The sequence below is a fragment of the Eurosta solidaginis genome, chromosome 1, assembly GCF_040869045.1.
Source record: "Eurosta solidaginis isolate ZX-2024a chromosome 1, ASM4086904v1, whole genome shotgun sequence".
Taxonomy (NCBI): domain Eukaryota; kingdom Metazoa; phylum Arthropoda; class Insecta; order Diptera; family Tephritidae; genus Eurosta; species Eurosta solidaginis.
The window spans coordinates 283,027,461-283,046,077 of NC_090319.1; the positions used below are offsets into that span (position 1 = coordinate 283,027,461).

The 18,617-nt window shown below is 31.6% G+C and overlaps 1 protein-coding gene across 1 annotated transcript in view; it reads right to left on the reverse strand.

Moving 5' to 3' along the window:
• Positions 1-18,617, reverse strand: part of zfh1 (Zn finger homeodomain 1) — a 128,453-nt gene that overhangs the window by 57,279 nt on the left and 52,557 nt on the right. Inside the window, exons 2-3 of the mRNA XM_067760996.1 lie at positions 2,731-2,891; positions 472-1,551 (exon numbers count right to left, since the gene is read on the reverse strand). Of these exons, the coding sequence (XP_067617097.1) occupies positions 472-1,551; positions 2,731-2,891 (1,241 nt within the window). The remainder of the gene's footprint in view (positions 1-471; positions 1,552-2,730; positions 2,892-18,617) is intronic.

Sequence of the window (18,617 nt, forward strand, 5' to 3'; positions counted from 1 at the left end):
TTTTATACTAAATACTTAAACTAATTCTTTTTATTTTTAATTCTTTTTTTCTTAAAATAATTGTAAATATTTTTTATAAAATTTTATTTAATTTAATTATATTTAGAGTATTGTTTATTTTTTCTATTAATTACAATAAAATTTTTTTCAACTATAATTGCAAACCACTATCACCTTCGAAATCATTTGATCTTTCTTCAACCTTCATACAATACACGGACTTTGTTTCTCTACATGGCCTTCCAAGGCATTGGTTTCGCTGAGCCATCACTTTAGCCAACCTAACATAAACTACACAAGACCTTTAACATTCACGAAGAAATACAATTTAAAGTCTCATTAAACTGTTATGCATCATTGCCGCTATATGAATTCACATTCTTGATTCTTTTTCCCCCATTCTACCACATTTAAGCTTGTGAATATAAGAGATAATAATAAAAAAATATTTTTTTTTTTTTTTGTACTTACTTGGTTGGACGTTTGCGTTTGTGCACTTGGCGAATGCAGCACTTCATGTTTTTCCAATTGTTCGCGTGTCTGGAATGTCGCTGTACATTGCACACAATGATATAGACCCAACTCACCAACTCCAATCGAACCAGGACTTGACGTTGAGCGCGCTCCATCCATATCGTATACACTACCACAACCGCTACCACCACCACCACTTCCACCACCATTCATGCTACTCGCCAGCGCATGCGCTGCTGCATGCGCCGCTGCATGCGTATGATGACCATTTGTGCCTAAAGCTAATAATTGACTGGTGGGTGAATTGTGTGAAGACGATGTAGTAGAATTTAACGAATTCGCAGAACCTCCTTTACCTAGTACACCATTACTTAAACCGTTGTTAGGACCATTTTGTTGTTGTTGTTGTTGTGCTTGCATAGCAGCCATAGCCGCCATAAGTTGAGCAGCAGCAGGCAAATGTGGATGCATACCATGTGGATGATGAGTTAAATGCGGAGGCAATGGTGGTAATTGATGTTGTGTGGCGGCGGCTGCTGCCGCTGCTGCTGCTGCTGCGGCTGCTGCAAATGGTGATGTTGCAGCATTGAGATCATTTGGTGGTGTTGGTGAAACGGTGGGTGTTAAATTTGGTATCATTTCTTTAGATTGATTTTGTATGTTTTTAGAGTTGGGTGAATTTGGATTGCTATTAAGTTGGGTGGGATTTGTAGCTGTTGGTGTAAGAACAGGTGAACGACGTGATGTATAATCAATACTTGTAATACTATTGTTGTTGTTGTTTTTAATATTGCTATCGTTGTTGTTGTTGCTATTATTATTTGGTGAATTTATGAATTTTAAAGTACTGCTACTATTACTATTACTATTGCTGTTACTACTGTTGTCGTCGTTATCTTCATTAGCCTCATCAATATCGACAATATTTTGTTCGTTATTGTATGATTGTTGAGGATGTTGGTGGTGTTGTTGTATTCTATTATGCAGATTATGATGATTATAGCCTAGGCTGGATGGAAAATAGTCGATATTAAGTTTTTCATGCGAATGCTCGTTGGCGATGTGTACTCGAAGAGACTGAAATTGGAAGAGGAGTTTGTTATTTTAGAATTATTTTCTATATCGTTTGCCTTACGGCAGACCACTTTTTCTTGGCTATTTGTTTGAAAACGCCCGTAGTAAGAGTTTTAGTTCAAAACCAACTCTTCTCAGAATTTGCTTTTAGAGCTCCCTATCTCAGAATTTTTCTCAAAAGCACACCATTCCAGCATTGGTTTCCAGAACGGGTTATCTCAGAACTTGTTTCTAAAACGCATCGTATCAGAAGAAAACATATTGTGACGAATATTAGCAACACTAAGGGATACTATCATCTCTAAGCCGATACTAAGCAGTGACTCGTATGCACATCAACAAATCAATCACTATGTCTACCCATATACCTATACGAGCAGCGGAGAGTAACGCACAAACACATGCATATATCTGAGATACTCCCAAAAGTATGCAATAATTTTTGCAAGTATCACTCACATATACACGCGCATGAGCTATGAGAGAAGCTATAAAATCGTGCATCTGTAGTTATAGCTGAGAAATTTATAGCTGATAACTAACTAGTAAATTCTAGAAATAGAAGCACCTAGAAATATTTCAACGAGGAAACCAAACAGTATAAAAAGCAGCAACAGTTGAGGCACGACAATCAGTTTGATTTAAGCAAGCTATCAGTTGCGAAGTATAAGTGTTATTGTGAAGTACTTTAATAAAGGCCATTTTGCATTATTGAATAGTGGAGTTATTTATTCAACAGTTTACTGATTAGAACATTAGTAGAAGGTTGCAAATAAGAGGAATTGTACTAAATTCGTTACAATATTTAATTTATGCTCAGATAGTAGTTTGAAAAAATTTCTGCGACACGGCATTCTTCAATAAAATTCTGAGTTAGAACTTTTTTTTTAAAGAATTCTGAAATAGAAACAATTTGAAAGTGAGTGTTCTGAGAAAGTTTTCTGATATAGGGCGTTTTCCAAACCGCAACCGAAATAAGGACATATTTCAAGCAATACAGTTACAGTTATGGCAAAGACGTTGAAAAACTGTTTATATCACTAATTTCTTTGCTGTTCAACTTAAATGTTAACTTTGCAGCTATATAAGTTTCATAATTGAAGAGCTGCTTAACTTATATCAATCTGATTGATTTGGAATTGGATGTTCCTAAAAAAGCTTTTAATTTATTGTATTACTCACTTGAAATCCTAGCCTCATTGGACATTGTGGACATTTCACCATAAAATCTGTATGCGGTGATATCGCGCCAGTCATAGACGTATGCTCCTCTTCACTGTTACTGTTGTTCTTGGAACTGTTTTGATGATGAGGATGATGTAAACTGGATGCCAATGTGGGAACTGCAAAACAGAAAATAAATAAGAAAATTATATAAAGTTATCAAGGACGACTAAAGAACTGTGATAATGGTAAGGTAAACAATAATTTAAGAGAAATATAATAAAATATATACATATATTGGTTCTTTAAAAACCAGTGAACCAGTATCTGTTAGATGGCATGTAGTATAAAGTTATCTACAAATAAAGTTAGAAGATTGCTTTCAATAAACAAAAAAAAAAAAAAACACCAACGATTTCTACAAAATCTTATAAATTAGCACAATCAAACCCTTGCATTTAATTCGTGTTTTTGTTCTTATAGAACCACGATCTGAAAACATGAAAGACAAGTGAAACAACTGTTGCGTTTATCCAACTATTTATAGATTCATCTTTTTAATTGTTTTGCATTCCTTTCTTCAGACATATTTCTTAAAGTAAAAGACACACAAAAATGCATTCGCGAGTTTGGCAAATCTAAGTGCGCAATTGTACTTTGACTTTTCATAAGGCTCAAGTTTTTTTTATTGCTTAAGCCGTTGCATAAAGATCAATTCCTTCTTAATTTTATGGTTGAAGTTGAAGTGATTCTTTGAACATACATATGTGCTTATATACGTTCTCATACATATCTATATACCTATTGATACACATACATACTATGTACATTCATACAAAGTATGTACCTCTATAATAAACACTCAGTTAAGCACAATTCTTGCGTGAAGTCATAATTATACAGGGAACTAAACTAAAGTCTACTTGAAGTACATACAAGCCCATACATCTCACACACACAATATACTTATACACATATTGTACCTATACATGTATGAACACTTAAGTAATAAAAAATATGATGATCTCATCTGCAGGTCTCTGCACCAGGTTTCAAACTATAATGGTTATAAATGAAAACAAAAACAACTACACACACACAAATAACAACCAGCAAGAATCAGTGAAACAAGAAAAAACACATCCAGATAGACACAGATAAAATACTTAAAGTCAAGAACATTTTTTTATTTGCTGTGGCAACCAATGCATGATGCGAACTCCAGCTTCAACCGGCAAAAATTAAAAAAAAAAAAAAATGGCATAAATCTTTACAGAATAAGTGTAGCTATAAAAGAGAGTAGAGCCGTAAACAATTTTAATAAGAGTAAGGGGGAAAACACACAGCAAGATTGACTTTTTCGCATAGATGGAGTGGCATCTTACTGCACCTGTAGTGGAATTGACTAACTTATAACGATGCGATTTGTCGAGATTTTAATTAACGATTTTTTCTCTTGCCTTATCGATTGTACTATTCACTAAAATAGTTTTAACGACTCGAAATAAATGATATTTAAATTTCGTTTTAATAGTAGAAAGGTGGCAGCACAGCTTAACGAAACTTAAAAAATGCGAAAAGCACAATAGAAATGCCAAAGTTAATAAATTCTGTATACTCCTTTAAAAGTCATTATTGTGCAAGTTTTTACATATTTTAACAAAAGGTAAGTAAATGCGGTATTAATTTCATTTTTCTCTGTTGATATTGCTCCTCTTAATTGACCATCAAGTTGAGAATTAATATCATGAGCCAAGTCTGGGGTTAGTCGGTAGAGCTTCCGAAATTCCGTTGCATTCAAGTGGAATGGGTTATCTACTTCTCTAAGAAGGTGTCTGTCTACTGGCGATTTACTTAGTAATTCTTCATCTTGTAACAAAACGTACGCCAAGTGCTCATTTATTTATAAAGCAGCTTTTCGTGTTTGAAAGTATTTAATTAATTTTATTTTTTAACTAAAATTACCATAAATATTAATTTCGTGATTTTTAACGTAGCCAATTTACTTGCCGTTTATTTAACAACACAGCTGATCGTCGATAAACAAATATTGATACAAAATAGTTACTGAATAACGAAATCGTTATAGTTATCGATTCGCAAATAAAGCGATGGCAAATGTTTTTAAAAAAGTTAGTGAATTCCACTACAGATATCCATCATTTCAGGCAAATTTTACTTATTTCTTTTAATGCTTACAGGCTATGTTGTTGATCAGTTTTTTACTGAGAATACATTCTTAGTGATACGTGTTTTCAAAACCCGACAGAGGTTAGACATTTTAAAAACATCCACACAAGACACAAGCCACACCAAATGAAAACACACTATAAAAATAACATATACTGACGTCGCAATATCCTAATACCTTTGAATATCGACGTGATATCATCATCATCTGATAAGTTTTCTTCAGAAATACAATTATTAGAAACTTGAAAATTCAACAACAAAAGCACTTTTAAAAACAGAAATTTAAGAAATATTATATCGACTGCTGAGTGGAATATCGGCCTATCTCGACAGACGTTTCTAGAATTGCAGGAAACTTCAGAATATTATTCCAAAACGCCCTATACAGAGATTTGTTTCAAAAATGCTCAGTCTTTGCATAAACTCATACATTTTGACGTGAGATAGGGCGTTTACGAAAGAAATGTTGCGATAGTATGTTTTTAAAAGAAAAAAATATTATGAATAGTTGGGGCCGTCGTCATGTCTGGAAAAAATAGTTCGAAGAGACCTAAGTCTGGGGGGTACCTCTATATATCCCATTGAAAATGTAGAAAGAGGTACTTATATGAGTACTTTTTTGATAATTGCATCTAGCTTAAGACATACAGACCCTCATACCCAGAGCGAGCTTATTTTTAATTTTTATAGAGAGAGGAGCAAAGGACTTTTTGCTGTTATATTCACTATTGAGTTCCATCATATTTAAATATTTTTAGTCTATGTAGAAATATTTAAATTTTTTTGGAAAGCAAAGCTGTTTCTTAAAATACCGGTCAGAAATTCTGGGAAAATCCATACATAAACTGTGCCCCATGATATACAACTCTGTTCACCATACAGGCCCAAGTATAGTAGCTATATGTTTTCTTAGTTATAATGGAACTGTTATAAAGGCCTAGCTGGTCATTGCATGAGTTATTTCAATAGGCATTGTAAAGGATACTCTCTAGCATTTCCTGGTTTTATAGAAATTTCTATCGAGCAGCTGAAAATAGCATGACCACTTTGTCCTAGATTATTCTAGACGCTGCCTGGATGAATAATTATATACATATATGCCGTTTCATTAACACCCGTTCGTTTTTAGGCACTATCGTACAGGGCGAAATTAGTGTTGCACTTGAAAATTTGTATATGTAGCTGAATCGAAACGCGAAGGGCCAACAACACTGACAGTCTTCAGTGAGAGATTGTGAAAAAAAAACAAAAAGTTTTCTTTTATTTGCGTCGAAGGTTTACATAACTGAAATGAAGTACTATTTCACACAAACAAATTAAATGTGCTAGTATTCGATAGAAACAACGAATAGTGCTAGTTTCCATCGTGAATAGAGAGTTGTGTTATTCAATGTCTTCACCTTTACCATATATAAAATTAAAAACACTAACTTCCTTATATCAAAACAGTATATCTGCTGGTCCAAATTTCCTTATTCAAGTCTTGAGTATTGTGATAGGATGTCAAATATTTGCAAAACATTTTGTAAAGTTGTTTGATTCGATAGGGAAACGACCCAATCAAGTATATTATATTTTTTTATAAGTAAATATCCCAAGCATTGAACCTTTTAGTCAATGTTGTTTGTGTTTCCTTTAAATTTTGTAAGAAATATGTGAATAAATACTGTAGGGAATTTTATAGGGATAAATTGTAGAGAGTGCAAAGAAAAAAGTCCCCTTCTTGTTTAGTCGGGATTTTCCAAAATATTATATATCATCACTGCAAATGACTCAACTCAATACAATAAGAGGGGAACACATACATTCACATCCATAGGTAAACAAACGGTTAAACACAATAACAACATTCAACATGGGGCACAACAGCGCAAGAGAGCTGGTGAACAAAAAGAAATGATGAATGCGTTTGTGTGCGTAGTCACTTTATGTGTGTGTGTGTGAAGCGCAAGCGAGTGTAAACGAATCAAAAGTAACGAAGTCAAATAATCAACAATGCCGGTTAACTGGTTGAAGTAGCCGTAAATAATACAATAATATAACAATAAAAAAGCGTGAAAGTCAAAATGGTATACAAAATGGAGTTTGAAGCGCTGGAGCCATCGTGCTGTAAAAAAAAGTACAAATGATATTATTGACCGCTGCGTTTAATGTTTTTTGTGCTTACAACAAAATGTATAACGTTCGCAAGTTTGTGTGCAACTGAGGTATAATAATGTCGGTATGCGTCTGTTATTAATTTCAATTAAAGTGAATACTTCACGTAACGAACTACAGTGCGCCCCATCGTCAGTATACGTGTGTATGTATGTAGGTATCATATCATTGCACAGCAAGATTGCTGTTTGAAGCACTTAACGCAATCTCATGCATATGAACACATACATATGTAATGTATATGTATGTAGTGGAATATTCTTTCTTATATGTAAGTGCACAACATTGCTAGACTCTTATCACTTCGATCTCGTTTAGTTATTTCTTTGTAGCTATTAAAAGAAATTAATTTTGTTAAGGTTTTGTTAAAAATGATTTGACGAGTGTGCGCAATGCTTTTTTATGCTTTTGGTACCTACGTACACGACCAAATGCATCCATCTCACTCAATTGCCACTTTCCCCCATGACAAAGTCAATTTGTTGGGTTATTTTTATTGTTGCAGTAATACACAGAGTAGGTATACATAAATTCTTATTTGTGCTTTATTTGACTTGTTGTTGTTATTGTCATTTGATAGTTTACCTTAATTTACCTCAATTAACCGTTGGCAGGCTGGCAAGGCACAAACAGCAGACATACAACACCAACAACATTTGATTGATCAATGTGCGTAGCAGAGGATGAATTGTTACTGAAGGTACATATGCGTGCATATGGGCACTTGGTTTGTTGTTACATTTCCAGCCTGCAGCGGCTGCATGTCAAAGTACTCTGAAACATGCTAGCCAAACCACAACGATATTCAATTGATTTCTTCATATTTTTTTTTTTTTTTTGTAACGCACTGTATTACATATGAGACTACTTTTTATTAAATATAATGGCCGCAACAACAACAATAAAAAAAAGAAGATAAAAAAGCCAACGAAACGTCTACAAAAAATGTGCAGCGAATTGTCGAAATCAACATTAATAAAATTGTTTATAGGTACCTTTTTGCTTAAACTTGTACGTAAATATGTTTCTTCTTCTTGTATATATATGTGCCTATGTAAGTAAATATATATGTATATGTGTATGAATATGTTTCTGTCAATATGATATTAGGTACCTCAATAGTTTTAGCCGCTAAAAATCACATTTTTTTGCTACATATACAAATATTTCTTTCTTGTAATATTGTTATTGTAGTTACTACTGCTGGGTCATTGATTGCATTTGAAGTGTAACGTTTACAATTACAATTGTTATTATTGCTCTAGCAATGCATTGTCGCATTACAAATTGTGTTGTTGCTGTTATTGCCGCAACCATTTAACTTTCTACGTTGAATGAATGAATGCAACTGTTTGTTGTGACAAAGTGTTGCTATGTACGGAATATATGTACATATGTATATGTATATGTATTTAGCGTCATCAAAGTTCATTGTACGACAGGGAAGAAATTATTTTCACTTTCTTTACGAGTATTGGACGTAGATCGTAGTAAGAGATAGCAAACAACTAAATAATAAATTTAAGTTAAATAAAAGAAAATTTAATACATTAAAAAAACTGGAACGAAAAATATTATTAAACTAAAATAGAAAGAAAAAATAATTAATGTATAAAAATTGATGGGAAGCATATAAAAATATAAATTAAAGAACAGACAAATATACAAAAGTAAAATAAAGCAAAGAAGCTATAAATAAAAGAAAATGGAAGGAAATTAATTAAAATATTTCAAAATTATAAAAATATATATGTAAATATAAAAAAACTAAATAAAAAATATAGAAATAGAAAAAATTGAAATATAATGAAAGAGCAAAATAATAAAAAAAAAAAAAATAATAATAAAAACATATAAACATACAATCATAAAGTAGCAACATAAAATAAGAAAATTAAGATAAAATGAAATATTTTTTATAAAATAAAATAAAATATAATAATAAGCATAACAAAATAAAATAAAACAAAATAAAATAAAACAGAATAAAATAAAATAAAATAAAAAAAAAAAAATGAAATGAAATGAAATTGGTGTAAAAAATGAAATGAAAAAATAAAAATAAAAAAAGTAAGATCACGGGTTCGAATAGAGCTCAAGGCCTAACAATAATTATTTTATCTTATTATTGTTATGATACATATTTTCTTAAATGAAAAATTTTTGAAATTAGAATAGAAGAAAGAGCTGGATTCGAACCCCCGGTCTTACAAGTCAGTAGGCCGATATAACAACAATAATTGTTAAGAAAAAGTAAGGTAAATAAAACAATATTAAATAAAATGGAATAAAGTTAAATGAATTAAAAATAAAATTATTCCCCATAATAAGGATTAAAAAGCATATAGAATAAGTATGTACCTCAAAGGTGAATAAGAGAATAGCAACAAAAAGGCAACACTTAGAAACCAATTGCAAAGCGAGCAGCGGGGAATTCATATGGCTGAGTGGAAGTGTATCAAAATGTTAAAATCCATATCTGAAAGTGATAATGCATCTACCTGCCTTTACGCTAGTATAAAGGAAGACTGTTATCAATAAAATAAAAAAAATTTAATTAAGTAAAATACAATAAAATGAAATCAAATCAAAATAGGATAAAGCAAAATTAGTCAACTTTTTTTATTTAATTTATTTCAATTAATTCAAAAAATTTGACTAAATAAAAAATAACATTCAATAGAATAAAATAAAATAAGAAGCAAAAAAAAATAATAATAATAAAATAAGACAAAAACATATAACTTGAAATGAAATAAAATTTAACAAGTAGAATAACGCAAAATTTTATTGAAATGAAACAAACAAAAAATACTCTTAAAAAGGCAACAATTTTTAAATCCTACGTATGTGGATGAGAACTAATTTTATTAAATTTTATTTGCTCCTTAACATATGTATATTTGCCTCAAAGAACCATTTTGCAAATTAAAATTTTTAATATTTGTGACAGATTACTAAAATATATCGACACTTAGACTTAAATATGCTATTAATAACAAAAACTAAAATACATATATGTTTTCCTAAACACCTTTTTTCTATGTATGGTATGACGAATTCTTCAAAAATTTTATAAAAATTGACAGGTATTCACCACAGACATTGACAATTATAGACATGTCATTTGTCGCGAAGATGACCTTGAAAACGTATTAATATACATAGTACCAACACATGCCATGTGCTAATAATTAGCAAATGAAAATATATATTGAAATCAAATTTTTAGCTAGATTTATGCCAAAATCAATACTTAACTCAGAAATAATTAATTGTCAACTATTTTGACAAGCAGCTGTCATTCAAAACTTTCCACACAAATTAAGCGTTGACATTTAAAAATTGCTTGCATTTCAGCAGGTACACATAATGTGTCATAAAAAAATGTCCGAGAATTTGATTTGACTAAAAAAAATTTTTTAATTATGAAAAGTTAAAATTTTAAATTCTTCCTAAGACAGCCCTATTTCGCCTCATTTTGCTGCTAAATCTAAATGATTTGTTGCACAATAAAATAAAATTTAATATGTAGGTTAGGTTAGGTTGAACTGGCCGGCTCATGAGGACCTCACATAGACTGATTGAGTCCGTAGTGTTACCAGAAGTTTGTTTTAACGACCAAACTGAAAAACCCTATCAAAAACCAGGACCTATGTTGTAAAATAACTCCGTGTTCTTGGCAAATACTAGAAGCTTCCTAGGACCTAAGCCACTTGCTGCTTCTAGATCTGACAGTTGTATCACTCCTAATAGCTGGAGTCTTAGCGTGGCAAGTGCAGGGCACCAGCACAGAACGTGCTCGATCGTTTCCTCCTCCAACCCGCACTTCCTACATCTGCTATCACTGACCAAGCCAGAAGGCAGTGCCCAGTCAGAATACCCGTCATGAGTCTACTGTCCTCTCTTTTCAATGATAGAAGCAACTTAATATATACTACATATGTATATGAATTCTGATTTAAATTGGAACGTCCCTCTTACTACGTACTCCATCACAGGTGAGAGCGTGCATTGGCAAAACACCAGAATGTTAATCTCACAAAATTTTAAATTAGACAAATATTCGAAATTTCCAAGCCGTTAAACCCCCTTAGACGTACTAACGACAAAGTCCTCTGTTTTCTTTTGTTTGATGTGGTTGTTTTTACATAGATTTTTGCCAAATTTTTACTATAGTTTGTTGACATTTTATTCTTGATTTTTCCTATTTACCTTAACGTTTAACGTAAATTTTTGTTTTCAGCTTTATTTTAGCATTTTTGCGGTTTATGCTTTAAAAAGAATAATGCCTTCAAATACAAGCGATTTATTTTTTGGTATCATGGTTCATAGTTTCAGTCACATTCCACTTGTTTGCCATATTTTATCAGTTTAGATGAACATTAAAAACGATCGTAAAGGTGCCAGATTTTATGAGCCACGTTGACACCGCCGCTATGCGGCTTGTAGGCATAGCAAAAACAGCACACCGTGCGGCATCAATCGCATGAACGGTGGGCGTTTTTGCAGACGTGAGTGTCCCCGCAACAGCTGTTCCTATGAAATGGTTAATATTTTTGTGACGCTAATTGTGTATATTAGTGCAAAGTGAAAACTTTACCCGGTGGGAGTTAGAAATAACATCCGCTTTCAAATCTCTTGTGGCTGTTTACGATGACAGCGGCAATGCTATTTTGTTAAATTGTGTTCGAAAAAAAAAAAAATAATAAAAAATTGTACTTTAACAATTTATAAATTATTTGAACAAATAAAACAAAAATAATTCTCCTTTAGATAATAATCATTTATTTTTTCGAATTTTAGCTAAGATTTAATTTGAATTTTGCTGTTTGTTGCGTCTTTATTCATAATTGATTAGAAATTAAATAACGCACAAAAAATATTGGTGTGTTAAAACCGCACTTTCCGGTGTTTTTCTATACGAAAATCAAAATAGTGTAAATTTCATCCCCAAGAAGTGCTGAAAAAAAAACTGTTCTATAAATAGAATTCAAATTCAAAAAAAAAAAAAATTGATATTGCTTCGGCCGGAACTTGAACCCAGGACATTCGGTGTAAAAGGCGGATCAAGCGACCTACGATCAACAGCGTTGAATCGAAAATTAGTTTTGATATCAATCCAAAGAATGAAATGCTGTACAATTACACAAAACTTTTCACATTGCATTTTTTGGTGCTAAATTTGAAAGTACATCAAAACTGGTTTTGATATTCCTCTTGCGAATTAAACTGTAAAAAATTTGGAAAACTAGTTTTGGTACTTGCATCTGCGATAAAAAAAAAATAACAGACACATTTTAAGTAAATTTGGTCCGTTATGTCCGTTAATCTAGTGAATTATGTAACGAAAGCTATGAAATCAATTTCAAAAAAGGTTCAACTAATTTTGAAGCTTTTAAAAATCAGATAAAAATTTTCAAAATTTTATTTAGACTTTTAGAAATGTTTTTTTTTTGTATTACCGGCCTTAATGTTGTTGCTTATTAAAAACATTTGTTCGAACTTTAGGGCCTAAAGTCCAGGCCACACAAATATATGAATAAAAAATCAAAAATCCATTTTGATTTTATAAAATATTTGAACTTATTGTTGTGAATATTTTGATTTTAGTTTTGAAGTCATCTTCAGGAACTTTTGATTGTTCCGTTTTTAATAAGACTTTTAGAAATCTTTTTGTGTTTACAGTTTTTCGAAACAAAATCATTGGTGCAAATTTAACTGTAAAAAATTTTCGAAACATTCATAATATCTACTTTTCTCCCATAGCCGGTTTCCCCTTTTTCGAACATTGTTCAGAATAAGAGGAAAGGGAGAAGTGAAAAAACTCACAAGGATTTTTCATTTCGAATACGAGGAATAGGCGAAGGGAAAAAACTCTCAAGGAATTTTTATTTAGAATTGGGCTGTATAAGTGATTAAATTCAAAAATAATTTTTAATGCTATTTTTACTCTCGCAGTTGTACATATAATGCAAGTAAATAAAAAAGAAAATAACAATGCATATGTAAGCAAATTGTGTGACGAAATTTATGAAATGAAATTTAGAAGAAAAAAGTTATATTTGTTTTTAAATTTTTATTTACCTGCATAAGTTCCTCAAAATTAACGTCACTAAAGTTCTTTGGGTCACATTTTTAACAGATGTTAAAGAAAGTGGAAATTCGTCGAAATGATCGTTGAGCAAGGAATTCTACTCAGAAACGAAATATAATTTAGTTGTTTTTAATGAATCAAATTGTAACCGAAGACCAAGTTTGTAAGAAGTCTATAAAGAAAAAGTCGTAAATATATGGGCCTTAAATCTGTAATAAATGTCATCCGCAAAATTTTCGGAGTCCATGACTTTCTTCCCGAAATGGGTCAAATTTAACCCGAAGACCTTATGAAAGATGAACAAATTTTGTCTAATAGAAGGGTGTTCACCGTATGAGTGTATTATCTGGGTTAAGATGCCAGGTATTAACTTTGCCACAGAATTGTGTAACCCTTAATAAGTAAAAACAGGCCATCATTGGTCGAAGCTATTAAGGCGCCGCGCATCGAAAGAATCATCGGTGCAAAAGTACGATTTCAAATCAGACTACCGTAAAAGAAAACTTGGCATCCGGGTTTGTAAGGCTATTGAAATTTTCTCAGATATTATTAAAAAAATTTACGTGCTTGTGGGTATAGTTATATACATTTGCCTCCCAACTATGATACAAGAAATTATATTTGTACTGAAATGATGCATCATTCCAAAGCGCAAAATTTTATGGCGATCCGGCAAAGGTGAAAGCCAACTATAAAGGTGTAATAAAAATATTGTAATCCCATATATGAATAGAGGTATGTATATCTTAACATATGTATGCATGAACCATTTGTGTCACAATTTGCTAATTTGCTCCACATGTAGCCGAGTAAGCTGCGGTCACTAGACCGCATTGAAGCAATGTGCGGCGTTTTTAATTGCATAATCAGGTTAATTATTGCTGGAGCTTACTTACGCCGCCTGCTTTATGGCATTTTCTCGATGTCGTAAACAATTTTCCTTAATAAAATGAATGTCAATACAAATATGCTTTTGTAGATATGCATGAGTAAACATATACATACATTTTTACAAAAATAGGTTCATTTGTATGTGTATCACTTCCGTAATTGACAAGCTTTAACTGCATGATATATCAACAACTGCCATTATTGTTCATTAACTTTAAGCACGTTTGCTAAGCAATGAGTGGATGACTCAAAGTTGAGTTAATAAATAAGTGGTTAAATATATACATATATATATGCAATTGCATGTGTATATATGTGTGTTTGTATGAAGATGTGACGTATACGTTTTTTGTTGTGTGCTTATAACAATAATTTAAGAAAAATTCCTTAATAAATATTTTATTTGATGATTTACCTATTTAGTGAAGTCTAAGTAAACAAGTCCATATGTATTACATAAGTACATACATGCATACAAATTGTATGTGCGATTTTTATCACATTTTTGTAAAAAATTTTTTTTAATTTTTTGTTCATGTTTGCTTCCTTACTATAACTTGAATATGTTTCTTACAGTTTGTAGCACCCAAGTAAGTGTGTCAGCTATTCATTTAGCTCAATCAATTTTGATTAAAACTGGTGATGGGTGAATAAAGAAATTATAGTATAAAATCAATACGAATGGTTCTACTTATGTATGTGTATGTGTGTATGTACATAGGTAAGTAAATTTGTAGTATAAAATGAACACCTAGGCTTAAAAAGCCTCAACAGAACCAGACACTACCAGAAAAACGAAAATCTCATATCAATTCGTTTGACATTTCCTATAAAAGGACTCTATGGCCTCATTCAGTATATATGAGTCGCGTATCAGCCAGTTTAAATTAACCCTCCTATTGTCATGTTGGATATTTATAAATTAATGACAATTTAATGCGGTTTTTTAAAATCATTCTTTGATTAAAAAATGTTCCTCAAATGGTCAAAAATATTCCTTTGTTCTTTGCCCTAAGTATGCACCTTTCGGTTTTTTAAGTATCAAGTTTAAAAAATTTCGTACTTATTCACATTTATATACTGGTATATACATTTCTATACATATACATTTTTCACGCAAATTAATTGGCTTTGATTGATAAGACTTGGAATATTTGGACACTATGTAAACAAATTCAATTGAAATTTATGATTCGTTGAAAACATGATGACATGTTTTACGGTTTGCATGCAATTTGAACTAGCTTGAAGTTATTCTCTCACTCATGTTCTTTCAATTGTTTTGGTTTAGATTATTTGCCTCAAAGGTAACTCATGTAAAGATGAAAGATTTCAGATTTTTCTCAATTAAATTTTAAGGTTTGTCTGTGCGATGAAATAATTTTTTGTTAATAAAAATTCTAAAATTCTTATGTGAAAACGCCCTTATGTAGATGTGTTTTTTGGTAACTGGCTGATTTTTTTGGAAATATTCTACGTTGCAGAGTTTACGATCGATTACTTTGCTATCCAACAACTGTCCGAAACAAACCGTATTTACATATATCCAGATTAAGGCGGTCATTCCGATAGCGCTCCTTAATATTGCCGTCGCAAGAAAATTCGTTCGAGGAGAGCCTTGTGAATTTGATTTTTATCTGTCGCTTAATTTATTATGCTACTTAAATTGAGCCATTATCTTGAGTTCAATATGTACTTGGGAATTTGAAAGCCATTTAACATATTTTAAGCTGGGAAACCATTTGCTAAAAAATGTTCTTCTAATAAGGGAAATATTACATGGATACTGAAAAGCTTTATATTTACAAAGTAGCTGTTCGTGCACATGTTTTTCCTCCTGAATGAGGAATAATTTGCTGTCCCACTCACTGTCATTGGTATGATAATTCTACTTAATATTGAATAATAAAATTCATAAGAAAAAAAGGCAAAACATGTATTAAATAAAACACAAAGTAGTAGTAGTAATTTTCACTGCGGTACAAAGTTCTACAAGTTTGCGTAAGCATCGTATACTCGAATAGTCCTACAACTTGTGGTACCTATGTCTCGAAAAGAGTATATCACCGCTATCAAACAATGTAATTGACAGATTTTTTTTGTAGGAACATAAGGCATAGTAATAACACTAAATTGAGTGTTTGGTGTATTTTAAAAAATAAAATACTCCCTGAAGAAGATGCAAAATAGCGCCGAAATGCGTAGGAGCAAAATTCTGCCTTCAAAAAAAAAAAAAAAACAAACACAGGGTTGAAACTTATTAAAAATACACCATAATAAATAAAAAACAAATTTCTTTATTTAAAAAAAAATTACTTCTCTTGCAATCCCCTAACTCCTCTTTCGAATAACTATGCAGCTATTTTAATCATTTTTTTTAGTATACGCCCGATAGATTTTTTACTGAGACATATTCTTGACAAAAATTTAATCCTTGGGTTTATTTGTGAAGTGCATCTGTTATGAGAAAAAGGAAAAATTCATCGAAATAATATTTTGCTTCAGCATTTTCAGATCGAATGCGAAAACATTCAATTGAATAGAAACTCAAAATTTATGTACCACAGCTGCTTTAATACTGAAATTTAATCTCAGCAAAATAAAATTTGTTATGATTGCATACATATTTTAATAAATATTTATTAATATATCAGCAATAACAACAAACGCAAATACTAATAGCAATTGGCAATTTCAATGGCAATGCAAAAACGCACTTACATCAACATTCAAGTGCATAACATTAAGCCATAAATTAAAGCACTTAATTACCAACATTACTATTGAAAATTAAAGCATTTGCATAAATAATTCAAAAATGATGATGGTGATTTTTGTTATATTTTTCATTCATTGCTTGCATTTAGCACAAATGGATGAAAGTGGCGCACGCCAAACCAACTAAAAGCGCAAACAGCGATAGTTTGTACCAATAGAGGGGCACATCAACGACAATACAACCAAAACAATTTGTGATGGTGTTATTTACGAAATCTACATTTGAAAAGAGTAATTTGTTAAAAACTAATGGAAATGTGGCAACGCTTGAATTATTACAACTGATTGCTAGTGCTAATTGCATGTAATGTATGTATGAGTGTGTTGTTTGTTGCGCAGCAAATTTGATTTATTGGCGCATTATTCATCGAGCTCCACCTTTCTATTTATTTGTTTATTATTTACATATGCGCTTATGCAATAAACAAGAGTGGAAATTGCAATACCTGTGAGAAAATGCGTATTACTCTAGGTAGGTATTTACACGTTGTCCTGAGTATGTGTAAACATCGAAAAACATAAATAATCATTTAACACCACCAGTTGCTTTATATGCCTACTACTGTACTGTGGACGCGCAGCGCTGGTTTTGTGAACTTAAGTCAATAAGCATCCAAAAGCGATTTTTACAACATATATTAATTTTATTTTTTACTTGTAACCACAACTTTTCATAACGCGGATTTTGAATAAATTATCCCGAAAACTTTCTCGGAATAATCCCGAAAAAATACGGAAATTATCTCGCAATAGTACTGAAATGATCCTCAAAACAGTCCGCGAATTACCACAAAAACAATTTCGAAATGATCTTGAAATACTCCCAAATTGATCTCGAAATAGTCTTGAAATCCCGGAATTATCGCGAATACAATCCAAAAATTATACTGGCATTATCCCGAAATTATTTCTGAATAGCTTCGAATTGATTCTAAAAGTCTTAAGATTATCTAAAAAAAAGAACCTTAAATATACCTTTGCCTATGGGATACCATAGCTGCTCTGTAGAAAAAAAGGATCTAAATTTTTGTAATGATCCAAGAAGTACACATATTTTGTTTTAACGAATCAAGTCGCCTGATCCATAGTACTCTCCCAAACGCCACCTATTTACTACGTGTGGAAATGTTGAAAAGCTTGTTTATTTGATTGTAGACGTGTAATGCAGAGTGTGTCGATCAAAAGTGGCAATGCGGAGGATGGAAAAATAAACAAGGTGTCTGCTTCATTTCGCAAACGCGCAAATGAGTATATTTACATATATTAAGACACCTTCAAACGATTCGAATCGAAAGGTGCAGCAAAAGATTCAAATAATAAATGTTCTAGTTGAAAGCGAAAATTAGTGGCGTCCAAAGTTGTCAAATATAAATAGTTCAACAATCAGATGAGAATTGATATTTGGACGAAAATTAGCACTTATGTGGATGTACAACGAAAATTAGAAATTATGTATAAAAATAAAATAAAAACTAGAAGCAGGAAATGTAAAAAAAAAACAACTTATAAAAATATAGATAGGCAATAACAAAATTTGTTGTTTTAAGATGAAAGAGATTTTAGCGACACGAAATCAGGTGAGTGGAGGACAGTGGGTCGATATGCAACTTGAGTACTAAAAAAATTTGATTAATGACACTGTGCAACAGCCGGCTGGGTATTTGACGAAGCCCACTTTTTTGTAGAGATTGAGGCTTAAGTAGACAAAGTACAATCTCCGTTTTTCGAAGTTAGCCTCCAAAAAATAGATATCGGCTTTGGAAAATCTACATTTCGAAATTTTGTTTTT